The 21,416-nt window shown below is 36.3% G+C and overlaps 2 protein-coding genes and 1 pseudogene across 2 annotated transcripts; all 3 read left to right on the top strand.

The window, feature by feature from the left end:
- The first annotated feature begins 1,260 nt into the window (after positions 1–1,260).
- On the top strand, positions 1,261–7,201 carry LOC114727151 (serine carboxypeptidase-like 20; annotated as a pseudogene).
- A 318-nt stretch (positions 7,202–7,519) lies between these two features.
- Positions 7,520–13,901, top strand: LOC114727150 (serine carboxypeptidase-like 20). The gene is made up of 15 exons (XM_028913873.1): positions 7,520–7,746; positions 7,846–8,021; positions 8,120–8,265; positions 8,691–8,767; positions 8,921–9,043; positions 9,151–9,253; positions 9,336–9,373; positions 9,440–9,541; positions 10,341–10,421; positions 10,504–10,746; positions 12,255–12,320; positions 12,548–12,669; positions 13,151–13,264; positions 13,464–13,509; positions 13,591–13,901. Exons 2-15 carry the CDS (start codon positions 7,870–7,872, stop codon positions 13,672–13,674), a joined length of 1,497 nt encoding a protein of 498 aa, XP_028769706.1. The 5' UTR covers positions 7,520–7,746; positions 7,846–7,869; the 3' UTR covers positions 13,675–13,901.
- A 1,832-nt stretch (positions 13,902–15,733) lies between these two features.
- Positions 15,734–19,394, top strand: LOC114727149 (poly(A)-specific ribonuclease PARN-like). Its single transcript, XM_028913872.1, has 8 exons — positions 15,734–16,108; positions 16,496–16,626; positions 17,371–17,565; positions 17,640–17,752; positions 17,884–17,997; positions 18,078–18,192; positions 18,293–18,508; positions 18,722–19,394. Exons 1-8 carry the CDS (start codon positions 15,798–15,800, stop codon positions 19,345–19,347), a joined length of 1,821 nt encoding a protein of 606 aa, XP_028769705.1. The 5' UTR covers positions 15,734–15,797; the 3' UTR covers positions 19,348–19,394.
- Positions 19,395–21,416: the final 2,022 nt, after the last annotated feature.

The following is a 21,416-nucleotide window of genomic DNA, read 5'->3' as shown; positions in this document are numbered from 1 at the left end:
AGGTATTTTTCTATCATTTTTCAATTAAAAATGATTAAAAAATTTTAAATCTCTTTTAATTTTTTACTTTTTAGCCTTTTTCCACTATAGACCTTTCCGGTGTTTTTTTTTTTTTTTCCGGAACCATTATAGACCTTTCATTTTTAATAATTGGGACCAGATTGAAAGGGACCAATGCTTTTTATTATGGGAATTTAAATGAAAAGAAAATTTTTTTAACTACCAATGGGAGTTGAATCTAGTAAAATAGATTAGCCTCTTATAACTTTGGCAAATCAAGGTTTCAGTCTTCCAAAGTGTCTCAAATAAGGCTCCAACAAGAAAATACATATGCTTAATTAAGAAAAAGAGTTTTTTTTAAAATTTTTTTATAAAAATATTATATGTTCAGATAAGAAAATGAAATAAAAATAGATCGTTTAAATTTCGGTTAATAGTAATAAATTTCAGGAAATTTAATATTTGTAGGGCAATTTTTTATATTTATAACAGTGTAATTTGTTTATTATCTAAATTTTTTATATCTATATATGTATATTATCTATGCATAATATGAAAAATTAAGTCATATAATTAATAAGTCATGAATAATATGACTTATTTTTTTGAATCTATAAATAGAAAAATCATAGTAATATGAGATAAATTATATTGATTAAGTTTTCATGGTACTGCTCAGTATAAATTTAATACTATTATAAGAATTAGTGTGAGTCCATCCATGCATGAAGTTTAGAAATTAGTCCTATATATTCTCATTGTCCAATGGATAATATGATTTATTAGAACGTTTATGTTACATAGAGAACAGATTAATTGAGTACAGAAAAAGAAAACAACAAAAAAGAACAATTATTTGTGTTTTGTAGCTTCAGCTAGCAAACAGTTACATTGTGGTCCGCTTCTTCCACTTCATCTTACATGGCATTATTGTTTTCAGAGCTCTCTGCCAAACCAACCAGCCCCAAAGATGTTCTCGTGATAGAGCTTCCTGGATTTTCAATGGCACTATGCCTTCCAAGCATCATTATGCTGCGCATACCTTTTTGTCTTTATTTATCTTCATCATAAATTCCCTTGTCTGCATCTATCTATATGTCTATATATTTATTTATACAATATCGTTTTCTTCTTGGTATGCGTTCACAAAAGTTAATGAGTCACTTACCCATATTTTAAAAGAGGTCCATATTTTGTGCATATATATTGATGATGATGATTATTTGTGTTCTGTACGTGGCTTCTTCATATCACTATCAAACAGTATGGCTACAAGAAACAATGTGGTCTGCTTCTTCCATATTGTCTTACTTAACATTTTCTTGAGTTCTCTTCCAACCCAATCAGCGCCCGAAGCTGCTCTCGTGACAGAGCTTCCTGGATTCAGTGGCACTATACGTTCAAAGCATTATGCTGGGTATACTTTGTCTTCATCCATTTTAGCTTTTTGCTCCCACTTTTGAATGGGATTTTACTTTTTATTATTATTTTTCATTGACCAATGGAGGATTTGCTTGTGTCTCATTTTGAAATGTTGAAGCTATGTGACTGTGGATGATAGTCAAGGGAGGAACCTGTATTACTACTTTGTTGAATCAGAAAGAAATCCATCTGAGGATCCAGTGGTTTTATGGCTCAACGGTGGACCCGGGTGCTCTAGTTTTGATGGCTTTGTGTATGAGCATGGTAATGATTCAATTCCCACGATGGCCTTTTATTTTGATATCGGTAGTGTTTTTGGGTAGATGGTGAGCCTTGGAGCAAGGGTAAAGTTGTTACCATGTGTGATGAGCATAAACCCAAGAGTAGAGTCCAATCCCAAAAGACTAGCTTATTGAGAAGAAGAGCCTTTTAAACTTATAAACTCCAGCATACTAGTGAGATCCCCTAATGTGGGGCTTATAACAGAACACCCCCCTTAAGAGCTGACGTCCCGAGCGGCTCCACTCTACGATACTTTACTCAGTTTTCTTATCGGTCAGAACCCTCCGCAGGTAACCTTTTCCGGTTGATCGATTCTCAATAAAAGCACCAATGTGATGAGCATAAGCTCAAGGGGAAAGCCTAATCCCAAAAAACTAGTCGATTGGGAGGGAGAGCCCTTTAAACTTATAAACTCTATAATACTAGTGAGATCCCCCAATGTGAGACTCATAACACCACGTGACCTAAAGATCATAGGTTCAAATCCTGACAATAGCCTCGGGTTCAAATTCTAGGAACAACCTCTACACTTGCCTAGATAAGGCTGCGAATATTTATTCCTCCTTAGATTTTACCTGGTGGTGCACCGATGTATAATAGTCACTTTGGATGACCTTGCAGAATTGGAGCTTGGAAACGGTCTACACTATGTCAGACCATTGTTTGTGTGTTTTCCTTTTGTTTTTTTTTTTTTTTTAACTGTAGGAACTATTTTGGGCTAGTTTGTTTCTCAATCAAGATACCAAAATGTGGATTTTGATCAATTGACCCCAATAATAGTTAGCTAGATTGAAGAATCTGAACATCTTTTGGCAGTTAGATAAGGAAACTGCCCTACTGTCTTTTCTGCACATCCATCAGAAATCAAAATCACAAATCAACAGCAAACAATTCCGTTGCTTCTGTGTTTTCTGAGACCTGGTTTTTCTTTTTAAAAATATTCAATAGAATAATATGCTTGATTTATTATTGTTGGTTTGATACTTTGATATATTTGACTAATTCATGGTGCATTTCAGGTCCTTTCAATTTTGAAAAGGCCAAAACCAAGGGATCCATGCCCACATTGCACCTCAATCCTTGCAGCTGGTCAAAGGTCTAAACATTTTTACCTTTCGTCTGATTCATGGTTTATCCTTTATAGAGAAGAACAATTTCTTTGCTTGGTGATATTTCAGGATGATTCTATGACTGTCTTCCTCAGTCTTTTTGATCTATGCGTACATTATTTTGCTTTGCATTATAGGCTTCCAACATTATATATTTGGATTCTCCAGCTGGGGTGGGGTTTTCTTACTCTAAAAATACATCTGATTACCCAACTGGAGACCTAAGGACTGCTTCAGAGTCACACACCTTTCTCCTTAAGGTATCTAGTGGAACAAGTTGAGAATTTTGACAATATAGTATCTAAATCAGTAGTTCTGTGTGGTTTACAAATTGCTCACACTTCCACCTTGAACTTCAACGAAACGGTGGTTTGAACTCTATCCTGAGTTCCTTTCTAACCCATTCTTCATCGCCGGAGAGTCGTATGCTGGAGTTTATGTACCTACATTAGCTTATGAAATAGTAAAAGGTAACAAGTTTTCTCACGAATTTCCCGTTTTAACACGAGTTACAATCACAACTAAGGTCCCTTTTTTTTTTTTTTGGGAATCTTTAAAAAAATAGGAATCGAAGCTGGTGCAAAGCCCAACCTGAATTTCAAGGTCTTTATCTTTACGTTAATCTTTTGTTTTCAAGCTTGACGCTGCAAACTGAAGTCACAATTTGCAGGGGTATTTGGTAGGAAATGGCGTTGCAGATGACCGAATTGATGGCAATGCTCTTGTTCCATTTACACATGGATGGGTCTTATCTCAGATGAATTGTATGAGGTGATTAAAAAAAACCCTCAAACATAGCAAATTAAATCAATAGCTCGTCATAATTATCATCTCAATAATTAAGAATTTAATTTTATATCAAACTCATGGAATATTGTCAGTGAAAACCAATCACTCGTCTTCGCTTAACAAGTTCAGCTTTTGAGTCAAAGTAGTTCTTGAAATGGCATATTTGAGCCTTCATTACCGAGTGATTATGACTAATTTGATATTTGCAACCATCATTTATATAATTAAAATTAAATCTGAACAGTAATGCATTGTGCTTTGTTCACATGCAAGCTCAAAGGGTTTTCATGTCACTAACATGTTAGAGATATGAGAAGAAACCAATCCTAGGCCTTCCCTTAATAGCTCACTTTCGAGTTGACTTGTTCATTGAACATGTTTTCTATGCTTAATGGCGCATGACTTCATATGCCGGAGGCCAAAAATGTGTGCAATGGTAATTATTATGTTCCAGTGAATGAGGATTGTCAGAAATTGATAGACAAAGTTAATGAGGTAATCTAACTGTACAACCGAATTCTGTTATGAATTAAAGCCAAGAAGAGTTAGGCTCTCATTCATGATTCTTACTATTGCAGTTGATTGCTGATCTAAACGTATACGAACCATGTTATCATGGGACAGAGACAGTAGAGACTACAACATCCTACCTTAGGTTGCCATCAGCTTCCGGCAGTTAGGCGCGACCAAGAGACCCCTACCGGTGAGAAAAAGGATGTTTGGTCGTGCTTGGCCCCTTAGAGCTCCAGCGAAAGATGGAATTGTACCAACTTTACCGGAACTTAGCAGTAGCAAGACTATAGTTCCATGCACTGTAGGTGTCCTTGTCTGATGGTTCATGATCATTTTATAATTACTTCCCTGCTTCAAATTGATTTTCACTGCTAGGATCTCTATAATCTAAATGTAGATTTGTTTTTCTGGGTGATTTCCCTTGATAAAATGTTTATTTATTTACAGTTAAAACTACTTACTGATGCAAATTTAGTAATAACTCATCAGGTGTTTAAAGCAAGTTACAAAATTGATTATGCTGTATATTCGTTAGTCTCAAACTGCTCATTGTATTTGTTGTATAGGCTAGTCACTTATGCTTTCCAAAATATTCTTTCTTATGCCCCTTCACGGAATGAGGAAAAGAGAGTTCTGACATAGAGAACTAATGAAGATTTTAATAGAAACTTGGCACCTAGAAGCACAATATTGAACATATTCTCTCTATCATGCACTGAACTTCATTGATTCAAGATAATACCTTCACATCAGTGTTCCCCCCCCCCCCCCCCCGGTACTGAACTTCGCGTCAGTGTTGTTCACATAGGAATTGAAAAACTAGGTTAGGGATATATCTGACCCTTGACCAATAATGACATGACAAATTCCACTTAACTCCTGTTTGAAAGAAACATTTTAAATAAGACAGTTTTGATTTTAGATCATAATCTTTTTTCTCTCAGTTTTCTTGTACCAGATAAGCCATCACCAAGTGCCATTATATACTTGATATGACTGCAAATGAAGCTTATTTTGTGTCTTGTTGTTGTATTGCTTGCATCTTGAAATGTTTAGGAAATAATAACAAGTTCGAATTTAATCTTCAGGATGATGAGGTTGCAACCATATGGCTGAACAATGAGACGGTCAGGAAAGCAATTCACGCTGCATCGGTAAGGATTCCTTCCATTTTATCTAGTAAAACAGTGAAATGAAAGCTCTGGTTTTGTGAACCAACCGTGGATTGAACTGTAATGACCAGAGGATATTTGGTTCAATTCTTGTTGATCTGTGATATGTATATAACAGGAAAATGATGCTGGGAGTATGCTCAAATTCCACTGGATCTTGACATCCAGGATATCGAGCACTTATATACAGGTACCTTCTTAATTAGAATATTATTGATACTTTCCTAGGGAAGTTTACCTTATTGATTTTCTGAAGAGTCTCAGGTGCTCTTTTGAGTCTTTGTTTTTCGTATAATTTATTACATCTTTTGTGTAATTGATTAGGACAAATTATGTAAAAGAAATAAGTCGCACGGTTCATGAATTTGAACAATGCAACAACTTATAATTCTTTTATGCAGAATTGATTAACGCTTTATAAGGAATAGTTACTGAAAATTACATATAGATATTATTCATGGAGAAAAATGCTGCACCTGATACTCCAAACAAACAGTGAATTAATAATGAAGTAAATTCCATAATTAATTGGTGACAGAATTTGGTTGCTAAATTGATTAGTAAAAAAAATCTCATCACTCCCCCCCCCCCCCAATACATCTTCCCTAGAAATTTTACTGGCATCCCTTAAAAAACTCCATTTGTCCCCTACCCAAAAAGATTTATGTTTAACCCCATTTACTTTTTTTTTTTTTAAAAAAAAAGAGACACACACACACACACACTAAATTTATAATTTTCTATTGTTTTCCAACTTATCAAAGAGTAATTTTATATTACATTGATTATAAATATGAATATATACTATTTCAAATATGAATGTATAATATTTCTTTAGTTATTAATTTTAATAATGTTATTTTTATATTAATTTAATAAATATCTAAATTATATTTTCACAGAACATCGATATCTATATTTGACACAAAATTGGTCCCCGCCAACTGATTTTCCTAGGTCCGTCATTGCGTGAAGCTATGGCTGTATACCAACTAGTGACACCATGCACTTCAAATATACAACGGTCTGTCGCCATGCATATTCCTTAACAACAGTTCATAAAACAAGGAATATACTGTAAATCCGGTCAAAAAAAAAGAAAAAGAAAAGAAAAGGAATATACTGCAAAAAGTTTTTACGTCTCAGGTTCTTGGCAGAACAGTCCGTCGCCATAAGAGTCACCATTATCATGTTTCTTGTTATTTATCCTGCTCTGTTTTGGTGTTACTTGATTAATTTACGGTAAAAAGTTCACGTTTTTGGCAGTCGCGATCATGACATGTGTGTTCCATACACTGGAAGTCAAGTATGGACTAGCTCGATGGGATACAAAGTTGTGGATGAATGGAGGCCATGGATGATCAATAATCAAGTTGCTGGGTACTTCTTACACCCTTTCGTTCTTCTCTTATTTTACTGTATGAATTTTCAAATAAATAATCCAGGAAGCAGATGGAACTTTGTTTTTACAGTCTGGAGAGTTTTTCCAGTGATATGGATACTATCAGTTTATGCTTCTTTATCATAATGCAGTAAGAATCTTTGACCTGACGTTCAGCAAACTTCCTGTATTTGCTGTAGTTATGTCCAAGGATATGATAAAAATCTCACCTTTATGACCATAAAGGTATGTATACCAGAAAGTTTGACCAAATTACTTCAATAACCACTTGATCTTGCGTTCTGATTCTGTTTGATAATGGCGCAGGGAGCTGGGCACACTGTTCCAGAATATAAGCAGCAAGAGGCACTGTACTTCTACAAGCAATTTCTGGATGGATCGTCAATATGATAAGAGAGACGAAACAGAGATCAAACTGACCAGGATTTTCTGGGTAGCTCAATGATGTGTTCCTAGTGTTTGCAGAATTGCCATTGCTATTATATATGTATCTGTACCTTACGAGAATAAATTCAAAGTGTTTCAGAGCGTTCGCAGAACTGCTATTTTTATTTTAAGAAATTCACTTTGCAAGATTCTAAATCTGAATGGTCTTAATTTCATCTTAATCATATAGATGAGAAGTGGACAGAATGGTTGGTGGGGAAGGCGGTGAAGAAAATATGAGTTGAATCGTGGATACAAATATCTACGGTGTTATATTATTAATTAATACAAATTATAAAACTATCAAATATCCAAGGGATATCTTCTTTCTGACATCAGGATCATACATGGAATCTGATTAAAAAAATAAAAATATATCCTTCCCTACCTCATTTTCCAATCGGGCTCCTCCAAGTAATCAGTTCCCTGTGTCCCACTCCGCAAGAATCCAATAACTCTGCGTTGATACCTGGGCCAACGACGCCATGTTTGAGGATTGAGGTATCCCAGGCTCCAGAAAAAGCGCTTTCAACTTTCTGCTCGATTCATCCCCAGAACCACACTTGGCTAACTTTATCTCTTGCAATAATTCGAAGAAGTTGAGAATCTTTGTTAGCTTCTAATAGCCCAGGTGGGACCCGCATTTATGCTTGCGTTTTCAACGCCTTTATTCTTCTGTCATGTAAATTGGAATGTTCTTGATGTTTAATACTTCTTTTGTGCTGTGTAGCTGCTTGCTGATTAATCGAACAGCATGGCTACGGTGAACAGTGTGGTCTGCTGCTTCTATTTCGTCCTGGTTAACATTTTGTTATGCTCTCTGCCAACTCAATCAGCTCCTGAAGGTGCTCTCATAACAGAGATTCCTGGATTTAATGGCACTATACCTTCCAAGCATTATGGCGGGTATGCTTCAGATTGTCTTTTAAACAATATCTGGGCTTTTGCTTTGCCTTCGTTGACCAATGGAGGATTTGTTTTTGTCTCATTTTGGGATGTTGTAGTTATGTGACGGTGGATGAAAGTCATGGGAGGAGCCTGTATTATTACTTTGTGGTATCAGAAAGCAATCCATCTGAGGATCCTGTGGTTTTATGGCTGAACGGCGGGCCCGGATGCTCTAGCTTCGATGCCTTCGTATACGAGCATGGTAATGATTCATTATATTCAGCCTTTGTAGTGTAGATAAATTTTGGGTCGTGGTTATCTGTGAACACTATTTTATCAGTTTGTTTCGCAATCCGGATGCCAAGATGTGAATTCATTCTTCAATTTGCAAGTACTTACTGTGGCTTGTTACGAGTTGTCGACTGACCCCAATCAGCCAGGTTGAAGAATTCCTTTAACACTTGGCTTTAGTAAACAGTTAAATATGATGATTGCCTACTGTCTTTCGTGTCTATCCATCAGAAATCAAAATCAAAATCTAGCGGTTTGCTTGATTAGAATAGTTCTGTTGTTTCTGTATTTTCCGAAACCTGGTTTTTTTTTCTTTTTAAAAAATTCATTAGAATAGTGTGCTTGATTTATTATCGTTCGCTTGTTATATTTGACTAAATCCATGGTAAATTTCAGGTCCTTTCAATTTTGAAAAGGCCAAAACCAAGGGATCCTTGCCTACATTGCACCTAAATCCTTACAGCTGGTCAAAGGTCTAAACATTTTTACCTTTGTTTGATTCAGGGTTTATCTTTAAAAGAGAAGGACAATTTCTTTGCTTGTTGATATTTCAGGATGAGTGGGTAACTGTCTTCCTTTCTCGGAGTCCTCTAATCTATGCATACATTGCTTGCTTTGTGTTACAGGTCTCCAACATTATATATTTGGATTCTCCAGCTGGTGTGGGGTTTTCTTTCTCAAAGAATAAATCCGATTACATAACTGGAGACATAAAGACTGCTTCAGATACACACACCTTTCTCCTTAAGGTATCTAGTGAAACAAATTGGGAATTTTGACAATATAATATCTGAGTCAGTAGTTCTGCATGGTTTACAGATTGCTTACATTTCTATCTTGATCTTGAACAAACCAGTGGTTTGAACTCTATCCTGAGTTCCTTTCTAATCCATTCTTCATTGCTGGAGAGTCATATGCCGGAATTTATGTACCTACACTAGCTTATGAAGTAATGAAAGGTAATAAGTTTTGTCATGAATTTCCTGTTTTTAACATAAGTTAGAATGATAACTAAGGTTCCGTTTTTTATATCTTTCATAGGAATTGAAGCTGGTGCAAGGCCCAACCTTAATTTCAAGGTCTTTATCTTTAGGTTAGTCTTTGTTTTCAAGCTTGTAGCTGCAAACTAAAGTCATTATGTGCAGGGATATTTGGTTGGAAACGGCTGTACAGATGATGAGTTTGATGGCAATGCTCTTGTTCCATTTGCACATGGGATGGGTCTCATCTCAGATGAATTGTATGAGGTGAAAGTACAACCCTTCAATCATAGCAAACTCACTCAGTAGCTTATCATAATTATCATCTTAACAAATTGATGATTTGATTTCATATCACATTCTTATGGAATATTAACAATATTTGGCAGTCTCTTCCATTTTCGGACAATCTAAGTGCTTTTCTATAACTTTCTCCGCACTTCCACACTAGTAGATTATCACCCACACATGCCTGCAAACACATATCTGAACAGATGTTGTTGCGGAGTGTTTGATGTCATCTTACATAAATTTTGAAATTAATAATCTGTGGTTTTATTAAATTGATTAACGATGTCTCGTGGTCAATCTAGTTGTGCCACTGAACTGGTCTTGTTACCCAGATCGAATTTTCTCAGTTAAATATTGTTAGTGAAAATCAACCTTAGGCCTTTGTTTAACAGTCTAAGCTTATGAGTCCAATTGGTCCCTGACATGTTATTTGAGCCTCTATAAACAAGTTATTGTGAGTTTGATCTTTGCCACATCTATTTCCTTAATTAAAATTAAATTTTAACATAATATATATTGTACTTGTGCTTTTTTCACATGGATGCTCGAAGGTCTTCCCTGAATGAAATGTTAGAGATATTAATAAAAACCAATCCTAGGCCTTCGCTTGATAGATTACTTTTGTGTTGAATTGGTCCTTGACAAAACTGAACATGATTTGATAGAACTGTCTCAATAATGCTGTCTTCGTAGTCTTTTGCTTACAAATTTGGCGAAGTTGTATTGTTTCCTGAACATGTTTCATATAATTAATGGTACATGACTACATGTGCAGGAGGTTAGAGTTGAGTGCAATGGGAATTTCTATAATCCATTGAATGAAAATTGTGCAAGCAAGCTAGCAAAAGTTGATCAGGTAATCTACTTGTACAATACGGTTCTGGAAGGAAATGAACCAAAATGAATTAGATTCTCATTCGTGATTCTTGCTATGGCAGGAGATTGATGGTTTAAACATATATGACATTCTAGAACCATGCTATCATTGGCCGGAGACAATAGAGACCACACCATCCTATATCAGGTTGCCATCCAGTTTCCGGCAGTTGGGTGAGACCAAGAGACCTCTACCTGTGAGAAAAAGGATGTTTGGTCGTGCTTGGCCCCTTAGAGCTCCCGTGAGAGATGGAATTGTGCCAACTTGGCCGCAACTCAGCAATAGCCACAACGTTCCATGCACTGTAGGTTGCTTTGTTATTATATTGATTTTCTTCTCTAGAATCTCTATATATGGATCTTTTTTGGGTTGATTTCTCAGGATTTGATGTCTATCTGTTCACACTTAATTAGTAATCAATGCAGTGAAAAAAGCTGATAATAAGGTTATAAGGTGTTAAAGCAAGTTAGACACATGGCATCTGTTAGTGAAAAGCGTGTCATTTTACTCCCCAAAAATTAACTAAGCTAATTGTAGTAAAGTGATATCTAGCCTAGGCCAGCTTATGTGAATGTTAAAATTTCTCGCTAATCCTATGGACCGCAAATTAATAAATTAATCACAGTGAAGAGAAAGAGTAAATGTTTGGTTGATTTTCTATTTTACACATAAAGTCTATTATTTATGGTTTTGCCTTTCTAGATGAGGGATGAAGTGAATTGATAGAAGAAAAGGTGAGTGACAATGATGATTTCTCGATTTATACTATAAATGTTCCCCTAGAGATAGCCCTCGCCTTCCTAGTTCACTTGAAATTTGGAGTTAAAATCGAATCAAAAGATTAAGCTAACTACTTGCTAGCTCTTTTGCAAATTAAAACTCATAACTCGTGCAGAATTTATAGCAAGCATAAAACTATTCGGATACGAGAAGAAATTTGACAGGCCGGTCCTTCTATCAACAACCACTGCTGCGCTTTGTTGTGGAATCTATTGAATTAATCATGAAAGGTGAACCAACTCGGTCAACAGTCACAATGTAAAACAACAATAAAATCAGAAGGATTAGTCTCAACTCAATCCTACAAATGACTCATCAACTAACTAATCCTAAATCAACTCAATAATTCCAAAATAGCATCAATCAATACAAATCCTGAAACCATAAGCTGGAATATAGAACTTGTTCACACGAGAATATAGCTTCAGACTGAAATCAAGGAGACAAGATGATTCCTGTTCATCAGTTTTGGTGTTTGATTTGACCAACCCATCTCAACAAAACTACTTAAGCCCTAACATAAAAATGCATCGTGCAAGAATCCTTAGTTCCATTCTTGTTTTTTTTTTTTTTAAAGATACTTTATCCGGAAAAAAAAGAAAAGAAAAGAGTAATAAGAAACGACATTCTTATGTTTGATCTTGTTTCAAATCAGTGTTCCCATAAGAATTGAAAAATTTAGGGAGATATCTGACCCTTGACCAATAATGATATGACGGATTCTACCAACACTGATTTATGTCATCTGAAAGCTAACTTTAAGTTTCTAATGGTGGTGCTTCATTTGTCATCATAGATGAGATGGCTATAACTTGTAGTTTATGGTCTCACGATGTTAAAGCTATGTTGTGGTACTACATCTTTAATTCTTTTTGAGTTGCTGCTTCGGAAGTCCAATCTTTCTTTTCTCTGTTTTCTTGTATCATGTCTGCTATCATTATACTTGATATGATCGCCATGAAGTTATTGTTGATATTGTGGTATTGCCTGTAGCTTGGGATGTTAAGTAACAAATTCTAAAATTATCTTCAGGATGACGAGGTCGCAAACTCATGGCTGAACAATGACATAGTCAGGAAAGCAATTCACACCGCAGAGGTGAGGTTTCTTAATTGCCCAAACTGTGAAACGGTAACACTGGTTTGTGACCCAACCTGGATTGAACTCCATTGACTAAAGGGTATTTGGTTCAGTTCTTGTTGGTTAAACCTTTGTTGATTGCCATCCATTACTTACAGTGCATTCTAGTTTGGAGTTGGAGCAACCTATCTAACTTTTAAATCCCGTCTCACCAAAAAAAAAAAACTGATTTTGTGACATAACAGAAAGCTGATGTCAGTATTTGGGATTTATGCACGGGCAATATTTTCTACGATCATGATGCTGGGAGCATGATCAAATTCCATAAGAACCTGACATCCAGAGGATATCGAGCACTTATATACAGGTAAATTATTAGGTTAAAATCATTGGTACTTGAACCTTTGGTATCTCGAATCCTCTGAATTCAGCATATGACTTTTCTGGTGGAGTTTCCCTAATGGATTTACTCAGCGGTTTTGAAAGCTCTTTTGCGCCGATGGTTGTTTACTGTTTTAACCCTTTTTTTCTTTATCGTTTGGTTAATGCTTTGGGATGAATATTTACTGAATCATTGGGCGTATAATGAGCTAGCAACAGTAATATCTTCTAATTTGGCCATATTTAAAGTAGCTACTTAATTGCTTCTATCATCCTTCTCGGGGTGTTTTTCATGAAACTAGGTAGTCTAATTACATGGACATGTTTTTTACTTCTCAAATTCTTTGCACAAAAGTCTGTCGCTATAAGAATCACCGTTACTGTCAATGATCTGCATGCTTCTTGTTATTTATCTGCTCTTTTTTGGTGTTTATTGATTAATATACTGTAAAACATGTTTTTGGCAGCGGGGATCATGATATGTGTGTTCCATTCACTGGAAGTCAAGCATGGACTAGATCAATGGGATATAAAGTTGTGGATGGTTGGAGGCCATGGATAGTCAATAATCAAGTTGCTGGGTACTTCCAGCTCCTTTTCCTTCTTATCTTATTTTACTGAATGAATTTTCGAATAAATAATCCAGGAAACAGAAGGAACTTTGTTTACAATTTGGAGAATTTTTTCTAATGCTACGCATACTATCAGTCTATGCTTTTTTCATAATGCAGTTAGAATCTACGACCTTATAATCAGTTTAACTTCCTGTATTTCTTGCAGTTATACACAAGGATATGATAAAAATCTCACCTTTATGACCATAAAGGTTTGTACACCGGAGAGTTTGACCAAATTGCTTCAAGAACCACTTGATCTTGTGTTCTGATTCTGTTTGATGATGGTGCAGGGAGCTGGACACACTGTTCCAGAATATAAGCCACAAGAGTCATTGTATTTCTACAAGCGCTTTCTGGATGGATTGCCGATATAGAAAGAGAGACGAAACAGAGGTCAAATTGATCTGGATTTTCTGTGTATTTCAATAGCGTATTCCTACCATTTGCAGAATTGCGATCATATCTGTGTTTTATGTGAATATCAAAGTCTTTCAGTGTGTTGGCACAATTGCTATTACTATTGCTATTATATGTAATAACTAACATACCTAAAAATCAAAAAGTGGAGGTTGATCAAGGGAATTCCCTATAAGGCTATGAGCTAACTTTGCCATGTAGTCAGCCTCTCTAACATGAAGCCTATTAACATGGGTGAACCTAACTTCCCAGTTTCTGTGTATGAGTAATCTTGCCTCCTCAACAAAGTCACTAAAGGGTGATTGTCATCACATCCCTTGGTAGCCAAGTTGATAGCGCTTTTGCCGTCAGACAAAATAATGATTTTCCTCAGACCCCTCGACCAACAGATTTGCAAACCATGGATGTAGCTTATTAGTTCAGCAATCGTTGGCGGTACAGAAGTGATTTTCACACTGAAACCGCATATCCAGTTTCCATTGTGTTCTTTGATTACTCCCCCATAGCTGCTTCTTCCATCCTGTAGTGTAGAGCGGTCCGTTGTTAGCTATACGAAGCCTTCCTCTTCTTGGGTGTGGTTCTGCTGCAACTCTGTCTGATCCTTGTAGAACATGCATTTGTTCTTCAAATCCTGGTCCACAGCTGCTCTGAAGAAGCTGTTGGTTGCTTTCCGTTGTTCATGGTTCCCCTGCCGTCCGAATAACTTATTACACCTTGATACCCAACTGTCCCAGCATATATACCCGAACTGGATTGCTCATAGTACTTTCTTGGTATGGTCCGCTCCTGCTTCCATTTCCAGATTCCACCTAAGCTAGTCTGTTCCCCACAGACTGAAAAAGCATTCATGTTCTTCCCGTGCTAAATAAAACCATCCATCTTTTTATCTGAGGAAGATGTGATTGTGAGAGGAAACGGAGAGAAAAGGATTATGAAAGAATCCAGATGCATTTTTTGATCTAAGGATGGAGATGAGAATGTGTGGTAGGGTGACTTAATTATTACTTTATGATGATGGTGTAATACTAGGCAGTGCTGCGGAAATAAGAATCAATTGCGAGAAGATGTTTATAACTTTATATTTTTTTGCTTTATAAAGGTTTGAAAAGTTACAAAGGTGATATTTTAAAACAATTCATATTGCAGAAGTAATATGCTTTGCAGATGCAAATATAAAATACTAGCGTGTCAAGCATTAAAAGAGTTAATGACGGGTGCCAAAGCCTACCCAAAAAAAACTCGGATAAAGAATTTATTTATGAATTGTTATGATCTCAAAAAGTGTTTGGATGGAAATCAAACCATGGTTTTAAAAGTATTTTTACAATTTACAAAGTAAATATATGGAGGAGTTTGTTTCATTTTGCAGAAAAGTGCTTTTTAAAAGCACTTTTAAGGACTGTTAAACACCCCTTAAGTTGGATTACATAAAATTTTTATATATAAATATGTTGGCAAAAAGAAAAATAACTATGTCCGAATAATCCATTAATTTTTAATATTAAATAATAAACCTTTCTAAACTTTTAAATTCGGATGCAATTATATATTCATGTAGAGTTTATTTTTGTGTTCATATTAGCTCTTTATTTTGAGTTATATGCAGATAATTTTCATAAATTTGAAGTTATATGCTGATACATGATGAAAAAAATTAATCATAGAGGAGATAATTGCATAAATATAAGAATTTAGAGAGGTTTATCTTAAAGTTTCAAATGTTAAAGAGGTTACCAATGCATATATATTTTCCATCAAAAATCAATACATATACGTATGTATTGCTTGACTTGTTGGGGAGTAAACGCAATGCGTCAAAATAATCATTATCTTTATATAATGAATTTATAAGTTAAAAACTAATTGTTATCTGTTTATTTCCATCATTTTAAAATTAAAATAATTCATTGTAATTAACATAAAAAAATTTCCTGGATTAAATTAAAACATTGAATTCACAAAATTCTCCATATTTTTTGTGAGAGAGAGAATGAGAGAGTTGCAGCATCCGAGGACCCGACCCGATTTCCCCGGGGTATATGATCCATGGACCTTGAATCCGGCAATAGTTCCGGCATCCATGTCTCTGTTGTTGCAGAGGCGACTTCTCTGCACCAACGTGCACAAGAAATGGAAGGTGAAGCAGGTAACGAAGACCAACTTCCAGGAATCCTTGAAGGAGTTAGAGACCCATGTTTCAAACTCTGACTTCGTAGCAGTATCTATGGAGAAGACAGGCTCTTTCTCGGCTTCGTGGCACCGTGTGCTTCCCTTCGACACGGTGGAAATCGCCTATTGCAAGGCCAGGCACTCCGCCGAGCGGTTTCAGCTACTTCAGTTTGCTGTCTGTCCATTTTCAATTGCCGACTCCAATAAGTTCATCGCTAACCCGTGGGTACCACGTATCACCTTCTCTTTTGCAAGTTGCACAGGAAATTTTTATCATTGTCCTGACAAATGGAACATTTTCAAATTCTCATTGGGAATGATATCTTTTGATTTGATTTTTGATCCCTCCATTGTTTTAATGCTTCCTTTAACATATTTCATGGCTAGGAGTAATTGAGTCAAACAATAAGAGTGGCAGGGCCTCAAGTTTCCAAATGAGCAATTTGTTATCTGTCAACCAATGAGAGGTTACATTGAAAGAAATTATTTGTAGTGGAAAAAAATTCAAAATGCACTTATCTATCAAGGGTGACAAGAGAGTTTCCTTTCCAAGTGATGCTTGTAGAGTGGAAGGGGGGACGACAAAGTGACCTAACGGATATGGTGCAGGTACAATTTTCTTTTGTTTCCCAGAGATGAACTGAGAACGGGGATGCCTTCTTATAATTTTTCATGCCAAACATCATATCTGACGTCCATGGCTCGTGAAGGTTTTGATTTCAATGCTTGCATATACGATGGTAAAGTTTCTTAATGTCCTGATTTTTTTCGTTACAAATTCTTTTGGTCTGTAAAAAGCTATTCGTATTAAGGGAAATCGTAAGAGCGCAATGACTGAGTGGTTTTGGGACTTGCTGAGTGCGGTTTTGGAGTTTTTCGCTTCCCTTTGTGGTTGAATAAAATTATGACTAAAGATAATCAACTGCTCAGGCTCCGTTGATATAAGTGTTATTTGTTTGCTTGGACAAAGCCTGCTGCTATTGTTCATCTTCCACTATGCTAGTCTTTTTTTTACACTTTCTTTCTCATATGCTGAGCATAGAAGGATCTCTTCCTTTTTCATTTCTAGGATGATGCTGTGGAAGGAAATAAGAATGAAATCTGCATTAATCTCCCTTTCTTCCTTCAGAATCAGTAAGACTAAGAACCAAATTGAAAACTTTCTTCTGCCTTAGTTGGCATAAGGCTTGATTAGGTTCACTAGCCATTTTTTCTTTAATACGATTTGAATGTATACCTAAAAAGCATAAACAATTTGTGCCATCTATATATCAATCAATCACTGCTTGATTTCCTCTAATAGTAGGATTTGAGGACTTGCTTGTGCCCCTGGACAGATATTGTTTTCATGCTCATTCCACCAATATGTGTGGCCTACTTAAATATGTGGATATGGATAGCAAATGCCATGCTATTTTAAAAGAGTCTACAACTCTGCTACTTATTTTGAGGCGCTGATGTGCTTTCTTAACCCTGTGTGGCAGGTGTATCGTATCTATCTAGAGTACAAGAGTCTAAAGCTAAAATGCAGATAGGGAATTACATGCCTTGTCCTAATGTGAATAACTCTTCTTCAACCTCTACTACTGCTGATACTGTTTTTGTTGAAAGGATTAAATCACGGATCAAATATTGGATAAAAAGTTGTGAAAAGTGTGGCAAAAGCACAAGCAAAGATGGTAAGAATATCTTCGGCAGATTCTTTTGGATTAAGGTCGTTCTTCGAACTTTCCTTTATTCTTTAACCATGCAGATGCTCTCCTCGCCTCCCTTAGGAAAATTGTGATGGGAAGTGAAATGTTCGGCTCAAGACATTGTCTCACAATAGATGTTTGCAGTGATAGACAAGTGCAGCTGATTCTGGAGGTAGAATGAAGTAACAATGTCTTGACTTTTAAGCATATGCTAGCTTGATCACCCCCACTTCATATAACTGATCAAATCATTTTTCTTACTTACTTTGGGGTTGTGTTTGTTGGATTTTGTGGTGGCTGTAGATGCTAGTAAACTTTCCCAATGTTGTTCCTTTGCTGGTGCCTGGAAAGGGTAATACTGCTCTGGCTATCTGTCTTGTTTTGATGAAGTCGGAAGAGGATAAGGATTTGTTTGAGGTGATGATAAGTTTTTAATCTCGTCTAGTTACTGGAAACATTTCCCCTTCTCTTGAAATAATAATGACTTTACTCGGCAGAGGGAGCGTCAAAAATTAGAAGAGGAGGAGAACAAGAAGCTTCGTGGGTTTCGAGAGGTGATCGAGTTGATTTCTGCTTCACAGAAACCTGTTCTCTTCCACAAATGCCTTGATGGTGTATATCCTAGATGGAAACCTCCTAATTTAGTTCTCTTATGTTGTTGGCCTGGTCTACTTCCCTCTGTTAACTTTTTATTTATTGTTGTTATTTGCAGATTGTGCGTTTATTCATTCAAAATTCATTGCTCCCCTTCCTTCTGAAGTGAATGAGTTTATAAACTCTTTCCGTTCAGTTTTCTCCCATGTAATTGATGTGAATCATATGACGAAGAAATTTGAGGCTGTGAGAAACATGACCAGCATATCTGCTGCTTTATTGTACTTGAAGAATCATTTTTTTGCAACTGTTGATGTGGAAATTCCTGACCAGGGTAAGCCTTCATCCTGATATTCGCACCTATCCTCAAGCTACTTACCATGTTTATGTCATCAATCCTTGCATGCATCACTTCCGAAAATTTAAGAGCCATGGAGAATTCGTCCCTTTTTATTTCATTTTCTTTTTGGGTAAATGACGTCTAAAGCTGGCAATTTAATCATATGTTTTCTTTCTTTCTCTTTTACTTTCCTGTTTTTCGATTCAGCTACTACAAATGAAGGCAAGAATGATGGACTTGATGCATTAAGGATATGCTATTTATTTATGAAGATCTGCTCTATATTGAAAATTTCCCCATGCGTTACTGAATCTGGCAATAAGCATTTGGCCGCTGAGCTTCAAGACTTCACCAATGTATTCCATCCATGGACAGCTGATTCCAGAGAGTTGGCTGATGAGAGCATTAGCATCTGGGCAAATAATACAAGAAAAGTTAACAGTGAACAATTGGTTTTCTTATGGGGAGTTCAGTTCAGGATCACGGCAAGCATGTTGAAGAATCTACTTCAGGAATCTCATGGCATCTTTTCTAGAGAGTTTGACGTTAAACTGGTGGATAAAGATTGTGCCATTGTTGTTTTCTGGGAACCTGGGTTGTCAAAAGCTTTTATTAATGCAATGAGTAGTGAACAAATTAGTGGATTGTTGAGGGAATTAGTATCAAATGGCCTCAGGGTAGCCAGTTATGACACTTACAGGACAGTTTGTAGGTTAGGTTTGTGGGAGGCCCGTCTCTCAGAGTCGCTGGATGGAGCTCTGGAAAAGTCTGATGGAGAATTTTCCAGTATTTGCTGCCATAATGATAATGTAATGAACTTGGATAATCGTTGATGGTTACATGATCGTTTTAATTGAGAAGGCAAATTCTTTTAAGCCTTTTTGTGTTTTTCCTTTACTGCCTTGCAAGTAGCTGGACATGTTTTTTTTCCCTGAATTCTTTTTATTGGTTCATGCCTCATCAAGTATCGAAGTAGCAGTTTCTCAAGAACTGATATAACTATATACCGATTAGCTTGCTTGTCTAGGTCACTATATGATGGCGAGTAGTATAATTTTACGCACCCTTTGCATATAGGATGAAGGAATTTGCTTTTAGCATGTTGGGGTTAGGCCTTAAACTGACCCCAAAAAAAAAAACAAAACAAAACAAACAAAGCAACCTCAAAATAAGATAATTACAGCAGGGGAAACTTGATTAATTTACCTCCAATATTTATTTACGAGTGCCTTCAGCCACTAATTAATTTCACCGTTACTGTTTTTGTCCTCCCCAAGTAGGCTTCGCGGACACGGGGAAAGCAGGACACTGTACGGTTTTTCGAGGAAGCAACGGCGAATCGTGACGTTAGGCTCTTTCAAAGAAGCATAACATGTGAAATCAATTCTTAACTAATACAAACGACAATTCTTTTATAAAAACTAGAAAATCAAAACACACAGACCAACACAGAAGTCACTCTGATAATATAAACTAAGCATTAGTTGGTGGTATGGGATTAATGGGAAGGCTCATTGAAAGCCGGCACGGAATGTCTCCAGTCTCCACTAGGATATATTTGTATTGACGTCGAGTAAAACTGACTTCTAACTCAACTGATTTTTATAACTAAAGTTAGAATAAAAATCAGTTAATGTAATGCAATTTATATTTGGATAAATACTTTTAAAAAGTTAGTTGAAAAAATTAAAAGTTATTTGGATGATTAATAAAAAAATTAGTTTTGTTGTAAAATAATTAAAAAAAAAACATAGAGTAGTGTTTGAAAAAGGACATGGAGTAGTGTTTGAAAGTTTAACTGTGAAGTTAGTTTAGTTGTAAAATATTCTCTCCATTTAATTTAAACGCAGCGTTTAGGGTGAAAAACAAAACTGATCAGGTTTTCTTTTTCGCGATCTGGATGCCGTCCATGAATATGCTTCAGCTGATCGTGTTCCTTCATCAGAACGGGAATCTCCTTGGATTGCCTCCAAAAAACTTCACGAGTGGTCTGTGAAAAGAAATCATCGGAGAAAAGGAGTGTTGTTGGTTTATTTTCATCCCTTTTAAGTTTTTGGCTGGTGACTTCTTATAATCTTTTAACCAGAAAAATAATAAAGCAGGGAACCGTTTGGTTTCCATTCTTTCTATACCCACCTCTGCAGTTCACATTTTGTACCATAAATCAAGTTAAAAAGTGATAAAAGCCCCAGAGCCATTCGATGAAATCATAATAATATATATACATATTAGAGGCCATCCTTGTGGGATTGAGAAAAATGTCCCAAGAAAGTGCATCAGATCAAACCAAAACGAGGTCTTAATTAATAATCAAAACGGGAATACACAAATTATCAAGCTCGACCACCTCAAAAATGAATAGATGGCATGCGGGGATAAACAGAACAAAGATCCTCTATTCGAAGTTGTTTCATCTAATCAGCCTTGGAAGAGAACGAATCTCATCGTATTATATTTCAAAGAGCACCACAGTAAACAAGGATGATGAAGAGCCCGAACATTCAGAAATCTCTGTCGGATGAGAGGACCGTGATGGGTGATAGATGAATGAAGAGGCCACTCTATCATGACTAATTACCAATGGTATGAGGACGGCTAGATGGGTGAAGGAAGAGAACCGTAAGCCACTGTGCCGACGACAATGGGGTTGACGGGTGAGGACTGAGGAGCAACAACGGAGAGAAAGAGAAAAGATAATGAAATGGCAATTAACGGCTCAACGTCATTGCATAAAGCGGCGGCCCAGATTTTGTTTTTAACCCTAAACGCTGCGCTTTAATTAAATGGAGAGAAATGGAGGGAACCTGCAATGGAGACGTTCCGTGCCGCATTGAAAGCATATTTTGAAAAAAGTTAATCAGGACGTGGATCCCAGGCTGTTCTCTCTGACAGACCAAGCAGC

The sequence above is a fragment of the Neltuma alba genome, unplaced genomic scaffold (genome assembly GCF_004799145.2).
Source record: "Neltuma alba isolate B1F8T4 unplaced genomic scaffold, ASM479914v2 tig00012451_pilon, whole genome shotgun sequence".
NCBI lineage: Eukaryota > Viridiplantae > Streptophyta > Magnoliopsida > Fabales > Fabaceae > Neltuma > Neltuma alba.
This window is presented reverse-complemented; position numbering and strand designations above follow the sequence as displayed.

Coding starts and splice junctions, on each gene's coding strand:
- LOC114727150 (XM_028913873.1), top strand. CDS start 7,870: ATGGCTACGGTGAACAGTGTGGTCTGCTGCTTCTATTTCGTCCTGGTT. Junction 8,266..8,690: donor TGCCTTCGTATACGAGCATG/GTAATGATTCAT, acceptor GGTAAATTTCAG/GTCCTTTCAATTTTGAAAAG. Junction 9,254..9,335: donor AGCTTATGAAGTAATGAAAG/GTAATAAGTTTT, acceptor TATCTTTCATAG/GAATTGAAGCTGGTGCAAGG.
- LOC114727149 (XM_028913872.1), top strand. CDS start 15,798: ATGTCTCTGTTGTTGCAGAGGCGACTTCTCTGCACCAACGTGCACAAG. Junction 17,998..18,077: donor AGGATAAGGATTTGTTTGAG/GTGATGATAAGT, acceptor TTTACTCGGCAG/AGGGAGCGTCAAAAATTAGA. Junction 18,193..18,292: donor CTTCCACAAATGCCTTGATG/GTGTATATCCTA, acceptor TGTTATTTGCAG/ATTGTGCGTTTATTCATTCA.